Source organism: Camelus dromedarius, chromosome 5 (genome assembly GCF_036321535.1).
Source record: "Camelus dromedarius isolate mCamDro1 chromosome 5, mCamDro1.pat, whole genome shotgun sequence".
Taxonomy (NCBI): domain Eukaryota; kingdom Metazoa; phylum Chordata; class Mammalia; order Artiodactyla; family Camelidae; genus Camelus; species Camelus dromedarius.
This window is the reverse complement of record NC_087440.1, coordinates 30,839,856-30,858,274: the sequence shown is the minus strand read 5'-3', so window position 1 is coordinate 30,858,274 and position 18,419 is coordinate 30,839,856. Positions and strand designations below refer to the sequence as shown.

General features: G+C 40.5%; 2 gene segments (V, D, J or C); both read right to left on the bottom strand.

The window, feature by feature from the left end:
- Positions 1–1,062: 1,062 nt before the first annotated feature.
- On the bottom strand, positions 1,063–1,839 carry LOC135321293 (T cell receptor delta variable 1-like). The segment is given in 2 exon segments: positions 1,063–1,468; positions 1,673–1,839. Coding segments are annotated over 2 exon segments (432 nt in total).
- A 3,774-nt stretch (positions 1,840–5,613) lies between these two features.
- LOC105104057 (T cell receptor alpha variable 23/delta variable 6-like) lies at positions 5,614–6,444 on the bottom strand. The segment is given in 2 exon segments: positions 5,614–6,127; positions 6,271–6,444. Coding segments are annotated over 2 exon segments (438 nt in total).
- Positions 6,445–18,419: the final 11,975 nt, after the last annotated feature.

Here is an 18,419-nt window from a genome sequence, read left to right as displayed (position 1 = left end):
AGGAATACGTGCATCATATTAGCAGGAAGCATAGTTTTGCTGCTGTCTTTATTTGAAAGTAGTGCTGTTAAAAAAAGGTACAGAATGATGCCTGGTTAACAAGGAGGCTACTGTAGTAGCTTTGTTCTATCTCAATCTAACTATCTGGAAATATATTTCCCAGAATTTGCTTCCCTGTATTGTCCTGGGTTAGGATTGGCCATGAAAGAGGCTTGTGCAAGATTTAGAAGGTACTTGTCATGAAGCAGCCATATTTTTCATGTCTTGCTGGCTGGGGCAGGGCGCCAGGCACTGTGGTAGCTCACACATGTTGCTGCTGGTGGGTTAGCCCAGCTTGTTGACTCACAACTCGTCCACCTCCCACCACATCTCCTCCTCATCTTCTCTTTGTCTTGGACCAAGTGTGCGTGTAGCATGATGGCAAATGACACCCACTGCTCCTGAAGGACACCCACTGTTGTGAGACGGAAGGAGGTGAGAGACAGACAGCTTTAGTGTTCCCCTTGTCTTCACTGGTCCTAGTGCGTCCTTACAGGTCACAGCTTGTCCATGCGTTTGTCCCCATCCAACTTTCCTTCACAGATGTCACTCCAGTTAACTTACAGTGAATTCAGGCTCAACACCTGATGCAAAGATCACAGCTTTATGTAGACTCCTCCACCTGCTCTAGCAATTGCCTGAGTTCTTATTCTTTAGCGAATCCTTCATTCTATGAGGTTCTGCTTCTCTACTTGTGCCCTAACTGACACAAAGCTTAAGACGAAGGGATTAAGGAAGTGACTTTCATGATGATTCCAGTTTACCACACCCAGGGTTGTGATATGAGCAACTTTAAGTGAAGTTGCTGCTTTAAATTTTCATGAGGCAAGTTTTTACAATTTAGACAACTTTACACATACGCTGCATGATTGCTTTGAAATCGAACATTCAAGACTGAGAATGTATTAGTAGAAAGTTCCTCTGGACACCTGTTCTCAAGTGACAGAAAAGGAGCTTTTATTTAGAATTAAGTCTTCTGATCTGGACCGCAGACCACACACCCACAAGGGCTGCCGTGTCTTGTCTGGGGGCTGCAGGTGTGCATCTCAGCTTGGCTCCTGCAGCAGGGAGCTCTCTCTTACTGCGCTCTGGGGTTTTTGTTCGGCTCGTCCTATTACTTCAAGCACTGTGCTTTCATCAAGAGCACAGAAATACTTTGCAGAATCCTCCAGCTGTAAGTTTGAGATGGTGAGGCTGAGGGATTTTTCTGCTTTCCTGAAGTTTACAGAGTAGCGGCCACTCTTTGCATTCCCGCGATTATACTCTTGACGAATAAGGAAAGTCATCTCTCCACTGGGAGGCTGCTTGTACCAAAAAATATAGTATGTGCTATAACTTGTTTCATACTGACAGTTCAGGGTGGCTGTCTGCCCTACGTGAGAGGATACTGCTGGCTGGTCTTGAGTAACTGTCTGGGCCACTGCTGATCCTGTGGGAAAAATCAGAAAACAGAGCTGAAGTAGTGAGTAGAATAATGTAGGAATGAGACTAATTTAGGTCCCAAAGAAAAGCCAAATTGTATCATAATATGCTTGCTTTTCTCCAATCTTCCTTTGCTCCCCAAGTCCCTGTGAAGTACCGTGTGCAATCCTTTCACCCTGAACATTCCCACCCATGTTTGGACCATCCTTACCCGAGAAGATGAGGGCCAGGAAGACCCCGAGCAGGCTGGAGAGCGGCATGAGGCATGGGCTCTGCTGCACAGATGTGTTTAGTTCTGCCTCAGCCAAGAGCTCTGTGTCTCTGAGTCCCTGTCAGCACATGTACATAGTACCTGGGTTCCAATGTGACTCCCCCAAACAGGAAGGAGGGTGTGTTCTGTTCATAGACCACGTGGTCTGTGCGCACAGATGGGAATAACGTGGCTCACCACAAACCTTCACTTTGTCTGCTGGTGTTTCCCTGGTCATTAAGTTCGGCAGTACCTGAAAAGGGGCATGGGAAAAGCAGTTTGTATTAAAGGTTCGAGCTGAGGGGAACTGCAGATTAAACAAGTTGATGTACATTGATCATTTTTCAGCAGAATAATTTTGCCAGCCTGTTTGAAGTAGAATTTAGTCTAGCCTATGAACTCTTCTTGTAAACTACTTCGTGGTCATTTATTTAGGTTACACTTACTTTTCTCCATCCAGAATTTAATGACTCTTTTTAAAAACTCACAGACCTTTGCCTTCTTGGTGAAAGGCAATTTTATCCCAAATAATTAATATATTTCTTTCTTTCTTATTTGGTTCTAGAGCCCTACTTAGGTTTTTCAATAAATAAAGTTACTTTAACACCAAGTGACAAAAAAATGGTCCTTCTGACTTTCAGAATCTATTCAGTTGCTTGGGTTTTGTAAGTTATAACAAGAATAAATTCTTGTTTCTTTTGAAATCTGACATTAAATCTTATTTATCAGATTTTGAAGCGTGTCAGGCTTTTCACTCCTGTTCCCTCCACAAGCAGAGCTTTACTTACTAGATCATGTGTCCAAGAATTGTCCTAAAGTCACATTTTCTATCCCATTGCTCCAAAGTGTTCAGTCTCACTTGTTAGTGACTGGTAAGTTTTCTCTTTGTGAAATAAAGTCAAGAAGCATGTCAGATCTTTCTGTGACCCAGTGCTATAACACACTCCTGCAGAATGTGGTATCTACAGTCTGCAAACACTTAGTGTGTGTGAACACCACAGAGCTGGTGACTGAAGTTTTTATGTTACATGTCATGTAGAATGTAGCTGTCAATCTTCCATGTGGTTTCATTGTTTCAATGGATAGACTAATATAAAAGGACCAAAGGCAAAAAAACAACTAGAAGAGAAAGTACAGACAGAGTGTCTAAAAAACTGCCTGTTCTTTGCTTTTAAGGTCAAAATAAATCGTGAATGTTGGAAGAGAGTTTGTATTTAGTTGAGATGTCTCCTCTTCTGTCCCATTTCATCTCTGAGTCCTGATATGCAGCTGATGCCCTGGTGTCAAATTAGCTGTAACCAAGCAGAGGAGACCAGGAATGCCCTCAACAGCCTGGGGAGCAGCATGATGTTCTATGTGTAACACATATATTTATACGTAATAATTATACATGTATTATATATATATGTGCTGTAAAATTAATAATAATAAAATATTATTAAAATAATCCTACTCTGATATATCGATTTTTATATACACTCTTTTTTTGATTTATAGATTTATGAAATTTTATCACATGTATGGGTTCTGGTAACCACCACTAATATGATACGGAACTGTTCCATCACCCTAAAGAACTTGCCTTTTCACAAACTCCCCACCCCTCCAACCCCTGCAAACTCCTGGAAACAACTGATTGCTTTCTTGCCTCTACATTTTTTCCTTTTAAGAATGTTGTATGGGTAACATCATACATTATGTATGGAATCATAATAATCCAATGAGTGCAATCACACACTATGTAGCCTCCTGAGTGTGACTTTTTCCACTCAGCACAACACCCTTGGGATCCCCCTAGTTTATTGCACGTGGCAATAGTCTGTTCCTTTTAGTCACTACAGACTTGTGATTCTTCAACTTATGATTATGGTCAGAAAGCCATATGCATTCTGTAGACAGCATACTTTGATTCTGAATTTTGATCTTTTCCAAGCTAGCGACATGCAGTGTGATATTCTCAGCTGGTGCTGGGCAGGGACACCAAACTGAATGCCCAGCCAGCCCCGGGATCGCCAGGGTAAAGCAATCCATGGTACACTTAGAGCCATTCTGTACCCACTCAACCTTTCTGTTCTTCACTTTCAGTACAGTGCCCAATAAATTACATGAGATTTTCAACACTTTAGTATAAAATAGACCTTATGTTAGTTGATTTTTCTCAATAGGAGGAAAATGTAAATGTTGCACACATTTAAAGGAGGCCAGGCTAGGCTAAACTGTGATGTTGCCTAAGTTTGTGTATAAAATGCATTTTTGACTTACGATATTTTCAACTTACAATGGTTTATTGGGATCTAACTCCATCATAAGTTGAGGAAGATCTACAAGTAATATGTCATTGTATGGATGCACTAAAGTATATTTACCCATTTATCTAGTGAAAAATATTTGGGTGGCTTCCAGTCTGGGGCCATCACAAATATAGCTACCATGAATACTCATGTACAGATCTCTGTGTGATCAGAAGTTTTTCATTCTTCTCATATAAATACCCAGAAGAGTAATTGCTGGGCCGTAAGGTAAGTGAATGTTTAACTTAATGTGAAACTGTTGAACTGTTTTCCAGAATGACTGGACCACTCACCCACCAGCAATGTATGAGTGATTCAATTTCCTGCATCCTTGCCAGAACTTGGCATTGTCAGTATGTTTTATTTTAGCCATTCTGATAGATGTGGAGTGGCTGGCTGTGGCTTTGATTTGCATTTCTTTAATGGGTAATGATGTTGAAATCTTATTTATACAACTTAGTTATAGGCTTATTTCCCTATCACATATCTTCTTTGGTGAAGAGTCTGTGTGAGTCTTCTGTTCATTTTATACCTGGCTTGTTTGTTTCTTCCTGCTGAGTTTAGAGAATTCATCGTATTCTGAATACTAGACCTTTGATAAACGTATGTTTTACAAATATTTCCTGCCAATCTGTAGTTTGTCTTTTTCACTCTCTTAATAATGTCTTTCACAGGGCAAACATTTTTAATTTTGATGAAATCTAATTTATTTATTTTTTTAATGGAGTATGCGTTTGATACCATGTCAAAAGCCATTTTGTCTAGCACTAAGTCTTAAAATTTTTCTTAGGCTTTTTCCTAAAAGATTTATAGTTTTACATTTTATACTTGGATGCATGATCCATTTTGAGACTGTCCTCAAATTTTCCAACAAGTGTTTGATTTAAGTCAAATTTCAGTTATTTGCGTATGAATATCCACTTGTTGCAGCATCATTTGCTGGTCTGACTATCTTTCCTTCATTGAATTGTCTTTCCACCTTGTCAAAAAATCAGTTTTCCTCACTTGTGTGGGTCTATTTCTGTATTCTTATTCAATGGAATAAAATTGTTAATAATATTCTTTCATTATCCTTTTAGCATTACAGCATTGGTATGTGGTTTTCTTTTTCAATCCTCCTATTTCTATTTTGTAATTCCTCTCTTTTTTTCCATTGATAACTCCGTTGATAATTCTAGCCAGAAGTATATCAATGTTATTCATCATTGTAAAATAATTAACTCTGTATTTCATGATTATCTCTACAGTATGCTTTAGGGTTCACCAATTTGAATTTTTAATTTTTTTCTTTCTTTTAGATTATGTTGGGTTTAATTTGTCCTTCTTTTTCTATCTTCTTTTGTTGAAAGATTAGATAATTTTTGTGCAACGATTTTACTTTGATAATAATATAAGTATTTAAAAGATAAAGTTGCTTTATCTACTATTTTAGCTGTGTCTTGTTTATACTTATTTGTGTGTGTTTTCACTATATCTTCTTTCTAAATATTTTCTAATAGCTGTAATCGCTTCTTTAATTAATGGATTATTTTAAAACTTCGTGTCTAAATTCCAAGTATTTGGGAGTTTCTAGAGAGAATATTTTGCAATTGATTTTCTAAATCAATTTCACTTATGGTCAAGGTAGAAATTTCGCATAACTTTAGTTTTTTAAAATGTACTAAGACTGTTTTATGGACTAACAGAGTGTGTGTGTGTGTGTGTGTGTGTGTGTGTGTGTCTATGTGTGAATATTTCAACTACACATCAGGATGTGGCTGGAGCCCTGGCTGCAGGTTTGGGTACAGGCTACAGGGGCCTGGGGAGCACCATGCACTTGCTGCACAGAAGTTGGTGGCTGAGTCTCCGGGCTGGGAGTCCTTGATGTGCAATGAGAAGTGCTTAGCACTTTTATTGGAGGAAACTTTGAATCTTCCATCTTCCTTTTTATTCCCAGCTGAAGTTTTGGCTATCAAGGATTCAGGGCCTTGACCAGGGTACTGCCGGTACCATGGGAAGTAGTCAAATGCATCATTCTCATAAGTACAGTTCAGAATTGAAACTGCTCCTTCGTGGACTGCCAGGGGCTGAGGGCTCTGTTTCACCTGCTGTTGGTCACTTTTTCCATTCTGTTGTCCACTCACCCCTGAATAAAAAGAAAAAAGTCATTAGGTCCACAAATTCATATTTCTGTCTTAAAGTTTCTACCTGCATGAATTTGTCCACACGCCCATTTTCTCATTCCTGCAAATTTATGACATAGCCTAGAGTTTCTCTTCCATAACTCACAGCTTACTTGAAGCCACAGAATTAAAAATACTGCTCCCAGAAGCTTGTCCATTTTTCCTGGCACCAAAGCCCAGTGACAGCGCAGGTGGGCCTCTGGTCCTCTCAGCCAGCGAGGAAGCTGACTTTAACTTCACACGTTTCAGTTTTTTTCAACGGGCTCCACCCTCTCACAAGTGCTTTCACTTAGAACTATTTGTCTCAAAGCAAGCATTTCCTTATTTTGCTCTTACTTAGAAATGCTGAAAATTACATTCATTGGGAATCAGAAATCCCATCCTTACACATGGATAAAGATCAGTTTCAAATTTCCCTCCTCCATTCCTCAACTCCTGTTTCTACACATCTCTTAGAATATTAAAATGATATAGCAGAACAGCTTGAAGTCTTAATAGGAGTAACATTATTTTACAACGGGGGAAAAACAGAATCCCACAAAGTCACAAGATCAGCATGTAGAGGGGCATTTCTCTTTTATTATAAATGCTAATTACAGTTCATTGAGGACACACAAGGGGCACAATATACCATTATAAGCTAAGGCCATGGATCAGAATAGAGAGAGTATACAGTTCTTTTGCCCTCAGGGAACTTAAGTTTTATTGCAGTCTTTCAGATGTGTCCAGATTTTATTCCACCCTAAGAAATGACAAAATATAATTAAATCACTTTCAATTTCTTTATACTTTTTTCTAAAATATATATACCAAGCAAAGGAAATATTTCTAATAATATACATGGAGAAAAGAAATTAAGAAGTACTAGAATTATCTGTTCTGGAAGAGTTTTTATATTCAACTGGATAGGAGAAGATTGAAAAATTCTGCTGACTTCAGAAGATATGGGGCCATGAAGAAATTCAAGAATACAACATTTTTGGTAGATCTTAGGAACACATTCAGGAATATAACATTTTGGTAGTTCTTATTCTGAATTTGAATAAACATTTAACATTTTCTTCACACTTCACCCTCACAGGCAAGATACAAAACTGTGAGGAATCAGTTTGGCTTTTGATGTTAACACAACAGAATATGGAGGTAGAAATTGAGGATAATTCCAAAGCAGCCCTACAAATAGCATTGATGTGCATTATAAAGAATAGAAGTTTAAAGAAATACGGAGCTCATTTTCTCTCCGATGTACAGAGAGAACTTGCTGTTTCTGTATTTGATGTCATCTCAAATCCTACTAAAGTAAAACATCATCATGTTGCAACAGGAGACACTGGTCAGAGCGCCCACTCCTCAGACTACATGATTGATAGATGTAAATTGAAGCAAAATAGGAGATAGTAATTTGTTAGATTTTCGAAGAATAACTTCTGGCTACTTGCTCAATATTTTACATCTGTGTGTGGGACAAACAGTCTTCTCCGAAGCGGCATTGCCCCTTGGTGGCCATAGAGAGAAGTTCCATTGAAACATACACAGCTTCTTAAAACTTCATGTTCATCACCATGAGTGAATCAGAGCAAAGGAATAAGTGACTGAGTCTTCTTGCACCAATCATTTCCTTAGACAGAAGATTAGCCCTTGTTGAGAAATTGGCCCTCAGGCAGAACCACTGCACAGGGCCATCTTTCTTCCCGTAACATCAACATCAGCTCAAAAGAGCCCTTCACACTGAAGAGAACATGAATCTAAACAGTTACTAAATTAGACAGTTTTTGTCCCTTTCTGTCAACAATTGAAATAGTTATCTTTTTATTTTTAGCCAACATGATGGGTCATAGTGATCTCATCATGGTAGTAATTTGAATTTCCCTGATGGCTAAAGATGTTGAACAGGGGTTTGCAAACTTTTACCATAATGGGTAGAACAGTAAATATTTTTGGCTTTGCAGGCCATTCAGTCTGTGTTGTGACTACCAGACTCTGCTGTTTGCAGCATGAAAGAAGCCATTGATAACACATTTTAAAAACAGGAATTGCTATGTTCCAACAAAATTTTATTTACAGAAATAGGTGCCTGGATGGATTTGGCTCATGGGACATATTTCATTGATTCTTGATGTAGAGTATATATCTTTTATAAAGATTCTGATTAAATATTTTGCTCATTTTTAATCTGGGTAACATGTCATTTATTGAGACTTTTAAAATGATGTTTTCTTGATGCAATGAGCACTCTCATTGCCATGTGGACAAAATCACCTTAAAATAATCCATAACTGCTTGAAAAAGCTGACTTTGAAACCCGTGACTTAGAGGAGTACCGAGCAGTAAACATCACTGTTGTGACAGGAATGAGCTGCAAAGTGAAATTCATTTTCCAATCATCATAAAGGATGATGTAATAAGCTGTGATATCATGTCAACTAGTTTTGCTGGTGTTAAGTTTCAAATTAAAAAGATGTCCTTGATGTTAGGATTGATGTTAGGATTGTCCTTGAGTGTAGAAGAAAAAACAATTTTTTTAAGTTATCCATGTCTTGGCTATCATAGATAGTACTGCTATGAACAGTGGGGTCCATGTATTTTTTTTAATTAGACTTTTCTCTAGATATATGCCCAGGAGTGGGATCGCTGGATCACATGGGAACTCTTCAGTTTTTTGAAGAAATCTATACTGTTTTCCATATTGATTATTTATAGTATGCAAGATATGGAAGCAACCTAAATGCCCATCAACAGATGACTGGATAAAGAATCAGTGGTATATTTATACAATGGAATACTACTCTACCATAAAAAAGGATAAAATAATGCCATTTGCAGCAACATGGATGGACCTGGAGATTGTCATTCTAAGTGAAGTCAGCCAGGAAGAAAAAGAAAAATACCATATGATATCACTTATATCTGGTACCTAAAAAAACAAAAAAAGGGACACAATGAACTCATCTGTAAAATAGAAACAGACTCGCAGGCATAGTAGACAATCATATGGTTACCAGGAGAAGGGAGTGGGAGGGGATACATTTGGGAGTTTGAGATTTACAAATGTTAGCCACCATATATAAAACTAGATTTTAAAAGTTTCTATCAGTCCATATATGCAAACTAAAAGAAAGTGCAGTATATTGTATATATGCATTTACATGTAATATAATGTATATGTGCAGTCAAACTTTAAAAACTGTACCTAATAAACTGAAAAAGGAAAATAAACTTTCTTTTGTATAGCACAGGGAACTATGTTCAATAACTTGTAACAAACTTTAATGGAAAATAGTATGAAAACAAATATATGCGTGTATGTGCATGACTGGGATACTGTGCTGTACACCAGAGATACACACACTGTAACTGACTGGACTTCAACAACAAAAAAAACTCTGTCAATATAGGTGAGGACTAATAAGCCCTACAAATGAGTGTGGGGCCTGAGACTGTGGCTGGAGGAGGGCTGAGCCCGCTGAGGGTTTGTGTTCAGGCTGCAGGTGCCCGGGGAGCACTGTGCTCACAGCACAGAAGTAAGTCGCCGAGTCTGTGGTCTGGGAAGAGGAAATGTTCAAGGAGCTGCGGCGTTCCTGAATGACTGTTGTGGCACTGAATCTTCCATCGTGCTTTGTCCCTGAAGCAACGTAAAACAGGTGGATGAGGCGGCCCCCAGGGTTCTGACGATACCAGCACAGACTGGTCACAGAGCTGGAGAACTTGCACCACAGCGTGGAGGTGGCTCCCTCCTGGAGACTCAGGACTGGAGGACTCTGCTCCACATCCTCCCCTGTCACACCTGATGAGAAACAGAGGAACAGTCACAGGTGAGGGTTACTAACTCCTACAAAATCCTAAAAGTGCCCCCAGGTATGATGAAGAGGATAGAAAGTCTGCAGGACTCCTCAGCTCCCATCCCTGCCCCCTCAACTATACTGCAGCTGCTCAATCCTGCAGATTCCCTGTGGGGCAGCCCCAACTCACAGCAAACCTGGGCACACAGAAGCCCCAGCACAGCGCCCACCAGCCTCTTCATGACGCCTCGCCTTCTTGCTGGTATGTTTTCAGCGTATGATACATAACTCCACTCCTGGGTGGTGAGTGTCATGACTTGTTCTAGAACTGTTCCTGCTTCTGCAACCAGTCAGCTCACCCAGTGAACTGAGCTCAGGGGACGCTCTGTGACAGGAAGCCCCACACTCTCCCATCAAGTGAACTGAGAAAGGGCTGGAAAGGGGTAGATAGACAGTGAGAGGAAAAGGGTGACTTTCTGTGCTTTAGACACAATGTTGAACCTGGGAAATGAAATTTCAGATTTGCCCCTGATATAAAAAAAATCTTTGGTAATAAAAGTGAAAAAATCAACAAAGTCTAATAACTAGTCTTTGAAATTTTCCTTCTTTTGTTTTGTTTATATGAGTCTCTGTTTGATCCAGGAGTCTCTTCTGAGAGATATGGATAAAAATAATAACAATAAAGATATATCCTTTACAATCATAAAATCCTAGTGCTTGAATCAGAGAATAAAACAGAGCTATTAATTGAAAAGAGTATTCAGCAGGAAGCCAATGTCTTCTTATGTGCTGGCAAGGACTTAGTTTTTCCTCACACACAATTATTCTCCCCTCTTTACTGTTACTAGCTCTCAATTGTGCTTCAAAATTTCTCAAGTCTTTCATTGAAAAGCAAAACTCAACTGAGTAAATATGAAGATGTAACTGATTTATTAGGCAATTCATTAATCAGGCAGCTTCCCATCCCATCCATCAGCTAGAAGGGTGCTCTGGGGGCTACAAGGTAGAAGGTTTTTACAGGAAGAAGGATGCTGCACAAGATCTGTTAGTGTTACGGAAATGACAGGCCAGCCAAGAAACAAGCACCACTCGGAGGGTTGGAGTACTCAGATGTATTATGCCAGCGGGCTCAGAGGGGCTTCTGCTCCGAAGCTCTGAGCACCTCCAAGACGTGCGCATGAGGTTTTATAGGGTTAAGTACAAGCTTGGGGTATTTGGCCAATAACCATGGAACAGCTTTAGCAGCATCATTATCACAAAAGTGGAGGCAGGGAGGCAGCAAACCAACATTCCAAAGCCAGATATGTCTCTTAGAAAATCCAGCTGGCTAGCAAAAAACATGAACAGGGAATCAGCCAACCAACACTAATTAACTTAAATTTACGAGTTAGTCCAGCAGAACTCAGATCACTATTCCGACACTTAGATTTGTGAGTTATCTTGTTAGCCCAGCCCGCTATTCCTTCACAGTAGAAGATGCAAAATGTACCTTTTCACCCACAGTTTAAGTGTAACTGTTTACACCACATGGAGGGCAAGTTGTCACTCTCTCCAAAAATTTTTAAACGCACCTTTTTTTTGACATATCAATTGTAGTTTTAGAAATCTTATTAAAATTTCCACGTATATACAAAATTGAATCTACAAAGATGTGTAAGACAACTTTATGGAAGCAAAGAAATAGAAACAAATATTCATTAATAGGAAAGTAATTAATTTAACGACGGAATGTTTCAAAGTGCTAAATAGGCATCAAAGAGCATGAAGTGGACCTCTGTGCTGTTTTCAACTGTAGAACTATTTCCAGGACACCATTAAATGAAAATAAGGTGATTCTTCCCTTATAAAGGGAAACGCCCTCGCAGCCAAGGCTGCCAAACTTGCAGCCAGAGAACAACCGGCCTTACAAGCTGCAGCTCTGCTACCTGAGGACCAGCCTATCCCAACGGCACTGTCCTCTACACCTGAAGGGGTTGAATGGGCTAAACACAGGGGAAGAATCTCTCGGGGTGGCTGAGAAAAGATAATAAGCTCCTCATTCCTGGGGACAAACAATGGAAAATAATTAAGCATCTTCACGAGTCCACCCACCTAGGGCAGGACTCCATGCTCAGACTGACTTCTCAAGTGTTCATAGGCAAAGCACTGTCCTAAACTAAGGAAGTCACTAGGTCCTGTGAACTTTGTGCCCACAATGACCCAGGGAGTCACCCTATACCCCTACCCCTACTCTGGCCCCCACAACATCGGGGAACTTCTCCAGGGAAAGATTGGCAAATGGACTTTACCCAGATGCCCCCTTGTAAGGCATGGAAATACCTGCTGGGATTCATAGACTCCTTTACAGGTTGGGGAGAAGCTTTCCCCACCAGAATGCACAAAGCAACAGAAGTGTCAAAATTTCTGCTCAAAGAAATAATCCCAAGGTTTGCACTGCCAAAAAGCTTACAGAGTGATGAGGGACCCTCCTTCACTGCCAAGGTGACTCAACAGTTTTCCTCCACTCTGGGTATTAACTATCACCTCCACCCTTCCTGGAGGCCCCAATCCTCAGGTAAGGTAGAAAAAGCAAATCACATTCTAAAAAGAACACTTGCTAAGCTGTGCCAGGAGGCTTCAGAAACCTGGGTCCCCCTCCTGCCTGTGGCTCTTCTAAGAACAAGACCGGCCCCTGAGGGAATTTTAAACCTTAGCCCATTTGAAAGGATGTCTGGGAGGCCCATTTTAACTGCAGATTTCCTGTTTGATGAGGAGACCCACAAACCAGTCTCCCCCATTGTTAGCTTGAGCCAAGTTCAAAGTGCCCTCCAGGAATATGGAAACAAAGTGCTGCCCTTTCCAGCAGAGAAAGAAGTCACGGTCCCCATCCAGCCAGGGGACCTTGTCTTACTAAAAACTTGGAAGCAAGGGTCCCCTGAAGACCAGCTGCAACCAACATGGGAGGGACCATACCACGTCTTACTAAGCACCCCAACTGCTGTTAAGCTGCCAGGAATTGCTGGTTGGGTGCGTCTGTCCAGAATAAAACCTGTAATTTATAAGCCCCAACAGGAACCAGAAAAACCTACAATGCAAAGCAATACAAGACCTCAGGTACCTGTTTAAAAAAAACAACACCATGTAGTGATGATTACAACAGTTCATAATTGCTTAAATATATCCAAATAAAGCTCCTAAAATAAGTATTTTAATATACAGAGAGAAAGATGTATGTTTTCAGTAAAAGAGTTTCATAACATACAAACATTTCATGCATAATCAGGATTTTAAATATTTAACAAAGTCTAAAAGTTTTGTAGCTCCAGCTAACTTTGAGATGCTTTAAAGGAAACCTGGGGCATCTTAGAAATCAAGTTAACTTGGATTCTTTTTTAATACATTAAGTTAAATATAATCAGTCATAATATCTAGTGATCACAAACAAGTCTCTTTATCGATTACAGACGTTTAACCATGCCTTTTAAGTCTTTTTGTCATTATAGACTGTCAGACTGCTGTTACAAAGGTGTTTCATCTTTAAGAAAATTCATCAGAAGTCCAAGGAAACAGTGGGTTGCAGCAGCCCCACATCAGATGATGGCCACGTGAAGATCACAGCCCAAACCCTCAGCCCTTGGATGCAAAAACAGGCTGTCCTGCCCCTGGGGCCCCTACATTAGACATTCAGAGAGTTTTACTCCCTGATAGGCAGGGTCATCACCCCTACTCAGCCTGGAAGCTGCTTTAGAAGATGGACATTCGCCCCTCTGCAACCCCATAAGATTATGGGAGTAAAATCTCTTAGAGGGGAATGAGACAGGGCACAGCCATTCAAGGAATCACACAGCAATTAACACCAAAATGGTGAAAGATTCAGCCCCCAGGAGGCCTTGAGGCTCAAGATGATGGGACATTTAACTTCTAGCAGATCTTGAGCTTCATTATACGCCCATTGTAATATAAGCATGGTGAATGTCATGCCCACAGGCCCACGGCAGTCCCAAGGCTAGCCAGGAAAGGTCAGAGTGGGAAATGGCCAACTCCCTGGGAATCCCAGCCCCTTCCCCAGGCCACTTAGCCTGGTCCTGCCACTTATTAGCATATGAAGCCACCAAGCCCATGAAAACTGGCAACATGGTGCCTTGTGGCCTCCTGTCTCTCTCCCTCTTCTGTCTATGGAATGTGTACCTACTTTTAATCTGAGTACCCAATCCCCACACCTAGTGGCCTTTCCCTTGTTTTTGAATATATCTCTGAATAAATCTAACTTTACTCAAAAAAGAAAAGAAAAGAAATATTTCCAGGACACTATTAAATGAAATTCAAAAGACAAGCTGTAGAAATTAAAATAAATCCAATTTACATGGCAAACTGACTGTGTACATATACATGTGTGGGTAAATGTGTATGTAGTTGCATAAGATGATATGGAAAGATACATGTAATGGAAGCAAAACAGGCTTGCATGATACACCTTAAACTATAAGAATTGGTTTTCGCAAAAAAGGACAGTGGGAACTAGAGGGGAATGACAGAGATAAAGTCCTGGGCTTTTTTGAGGAGATGGATCTGTGTGTTACTTGGGAAGATCCAAAAATTATGAAAACTCTTTGTAGAGGCAGGGCTTCTAGGCAAATTTAAAAATTGATATTCACTTACTCTTTGTTTCTTTCCGAAAGACTTCTTCATCACAAGCATGCATGTTCCTGAGTAACAATAAGAAACTTTTCAACTTTTTCTCAGAGAAAGACTGCTTTATCACTGGCAAGCAGAACAACTGTAATAATGTGCATTTAAGAACATGGACTTGCCCTGGGTCCGAATGAAACACGCCTTTGGGACAAGTTGAATTATTTGTATTTTCCCCACCTTTTATGTAGGGACAAACACACTGAAACCAACATTCTATTGACATGAGAAGGAGCCATGGCAAATTATTGGTGCCTCTTCACTTTGTTGCTATATTAAAATTATGGTTTGTAGACTCCTCACAATTGATATCAGCTACATCAACCAGTGAAGCTCTTATTCCTTGTCCTCTCTGTCTTCTCTTCTTTATCCATATTCTCACTCTTTCCTTCCCCTCACTTTCCCTCTGACTGCTCTCTGAGTCTCCTTCTAGGTGGCTCTAGATTTGCTCTCAGTGGCTGCAGCCTCCCCGTCCCTCCCCTCCTTGCCACCAGGGAGATACTGCACAGGTGCAGCCCCGTCGGTCCCGCTGTGCCTCTGTCAGGGCGCAGTAGTACACAGCGCTGTCTCTCAGGGCGACCCGGGGCAGGACCAAGCTGCTGGACTTTCTGTCTGTCGCTATGGTCAGAGAGGCCATGTTGTTGGTCACAGTGTCCTGTAAGCCATGAATGATATACTGTGGACTCTGATTAGGATTTTGCCAATACCAGTGTATATAGTCTTTTAAACCGATGGTAGAGTGGTTGCAATGCAGGGTTACATCTTCTCCTTCAGTAAAATCCTTGGATTTGGGCTGCTCAATCGCAGCCTCAATCACAGTCCCTAAGGGGTCAAGAAAATAAAATTAGCTCCTGAGCACAAATCAGTGTAATTCTCCAGATCAAGGACACAACATTCCCACATTCTCTGAGCCTGCCCCCTACTCCAGTGTTTTAATTTCTGTCCTGCAAAAATATCATAGCTGCTCCTTATAGAGACCAAACATACTAAAGTAGATCAGAGATTCCAGAGGCTGTAATCCATGGATTCTTTGCTCAATAAACCCAGAGATTTCTTACAACCTGGGAACTGCTAGGAGATCTTTGGGGTCATGACTGATTTAATCTGTCATGTAGAAGTTCATGCTCCCCTACAAAACCCAGAGATCAGTCCTCAGTCCCATCCCCAGCATGCTGAACAGAGCACAGGGCGAGGAGTGCAGAGCAAATAACCTTTGTGGCCCCTTGGCCTCAAGGTCACCCCTTGTGGACACAGAGCACTTACCCCAGGTCAGAAGCACAGCTACTCCAGTCACCAGCCTCATACTTCAAGGACAAGCTGGGATCAGGAGCCCGGAGCTTGTGTCTGATCTTAGGCTTAAAGAGGTTCCAGGGAACAGAAGCGACAGCTGCTCATAGACACTTACAAGGAGTGGAGCCACCACTGTGCTGTTGCCAGGACTTGTCAGCCAGTGAGGGAGGAGTTCCTTGTCTAGGTCTTCCTCCCCTGCTCTAGTCGTGTCCCCAAAAGAAGGAGGGAATATCAGACACCCCAGGTCACAGGCTACCCACTGTCATCATTTGAGAAGTTTGAAGTCAGGCTCTGGATAAGGAGCACCATCACAACGACGTGTCTGTCCACAAGCAGTGTTTCATAATCTCTTCCTTAAAGAAACTGGCTGATGCTCCATGAAGCTCCTGCAGAACATTGTTAAACCCAAGAAGACTGCACTGTGTTCTATGTTGGAAGGAGGTGAAATTTCCATCCACATTCTGGAAAATGTGTGTGAGGTTCACAAGTAGGCAGTGATGTGCTCAGGGGGACAGGAAAAATTGGTAACATTGAGAGTAATTCTAAATGTCCAGGAGCTCAGAGTTCTTCTAATGGTCCTTGGTATCATGCATCTATCACCATCGAGGTCGATATGTCTCAATGCATCTGTTGTGACATAGTAACTGATGCCATGCATAGTGTGCCCCTTGTCCTCATGAAACAGTGGTCGTTAATCCTTATGTCCTCTACGCCCATGCTTTTAAGTGCTGTGCCCCAAGAATGCTGAGGCAGAGGGAAAAGAGTGAAGGGAAAGCAGCAAGATGGCAGTGGGGGGTAGGTGTGGTAGAAAAAGTTAGGAGAGGAAAGAAAAACGATATATGGAATAGAGATGATGAGAGATCATCATGGAAGGGAAACAGGGAAAAAGCTGTTTGGAGGGGTACGTGGAAAAGGCTTAGGTAAGGGCCCCAGAATCTTTGACTAAACATACTCAACAAGGGATAATATAGTACAAGTTGTCTAAAAAAGAAGAAAGTGTGTCGTTTTTCCTTTTTCTGTGGAACACCAATCTAAAACATAATCTTTCCTTCCCTTCTCCCTGAAGGAGGTTTCCAGATGAAGCAGCCCCCTCTTGTGACTGAATAGATGAACTGCAGCGCTAAACCCAGGCCAAGTCAGCCAGCCATGTTTTGAACCCTCAGGTTTGGGAGTAAAACAATAAAAAGGAATTCGCTGTAATACCTCCTTACTCATTTTTGTTTCTTTGCCCTATAACACTTCACAGAGGGTTTTAATTATTTTTATTGCTTTATGTCAGTAATACCCCCATTATGCTTGGTTGCTGGCTGCTCTTTGATTTTCCTTTCTGTCTAAGCTTCCCGTGTTTAAGACAGTGAGTGTTTATACGAGAGGCTGGCACAGCTGAGGCCCTCAAGAGGGACCTGCTCTGTGGAAATTCACACACAAATACACACACACGTCAACAAGCGCTACTACTGAAAATATAAGGATAAATAAAACTGAAATTATTTAAAGTAGGTAGGAATGCATTATTTTCTTATATTAGCAAAAGGCATTGGAAAATTAACAGTAAATTTTTTGTTTGTTAGTTTCTTTGCCTTTAATTTTTAGAACCTGTTAGAAACCATACAAAGTGGCATTTTGAATAATGTAGAACAACAAAAACTACTGTGTGACTGTGGAGAATCTAAAAATAAGCTCTTCTAGTCTACTGGCTCACTTCAGAGTTTTTTAATTTTAGAGGATCTTATCTCTCAGACAGCATGAGGGGAGGTTCTCTTTCTTTGCTTGATGAAAACCAAAATAATGTACTTGCTTTACTTCCAGAAAATCAAGAGAATTTGATAAAAGGCTAACACTTCTGTGTGATAAATATGCTGATCAAACAGAAGATAAAATCCTGAGTTTAATAAAGTGTATCAATGAAAATACCAGAAGTCAGTGTTATTAACTACAGGGTCACCATAAAGACAAATAGACTATCCCCTTGTTTTTCACTGTTGTACTGTGGGGCCTGGGTCAAATCAGGAAAAGGAAATAACATGAATTAAGTTTCAACATGGAGAAGTTACACCCTGTTTTTTCATGGGTGATACATTTGTGTAGGCAGGAAATACAGAAGTATCCATGAAAAAACTGTAAGAACTAGAACTAACAGGTGCGTTAACAAGGCCATTAAACCCCCAAATCAATTTCATTTCTAGATTCCAGCCAAAACCATTAGAAAAAGGAATTAAAATGTCATTTATCAAATACTGTGAACTAATTTAATACAAGGTATGCAGGTACTCTACAAAAATTTTTTATTATACAAAAATTAAGAAAAGAAATTAGAGAAGGCCTGCATAAAGAGAATATCAGATGAATCTAAAGACTCCATATATTAAGATGTCAGTTGTCCCAAATGGATCCACAAATTCAACACAATCTCAATCAAATCACTACTAAGCTATTGTGGTAGAAGCTCATTCTATACTTAATGTGGAAGTGCAAAGACCTAGAATAAACCTTGAATAAGAAAAAGGAAGTTTGACTT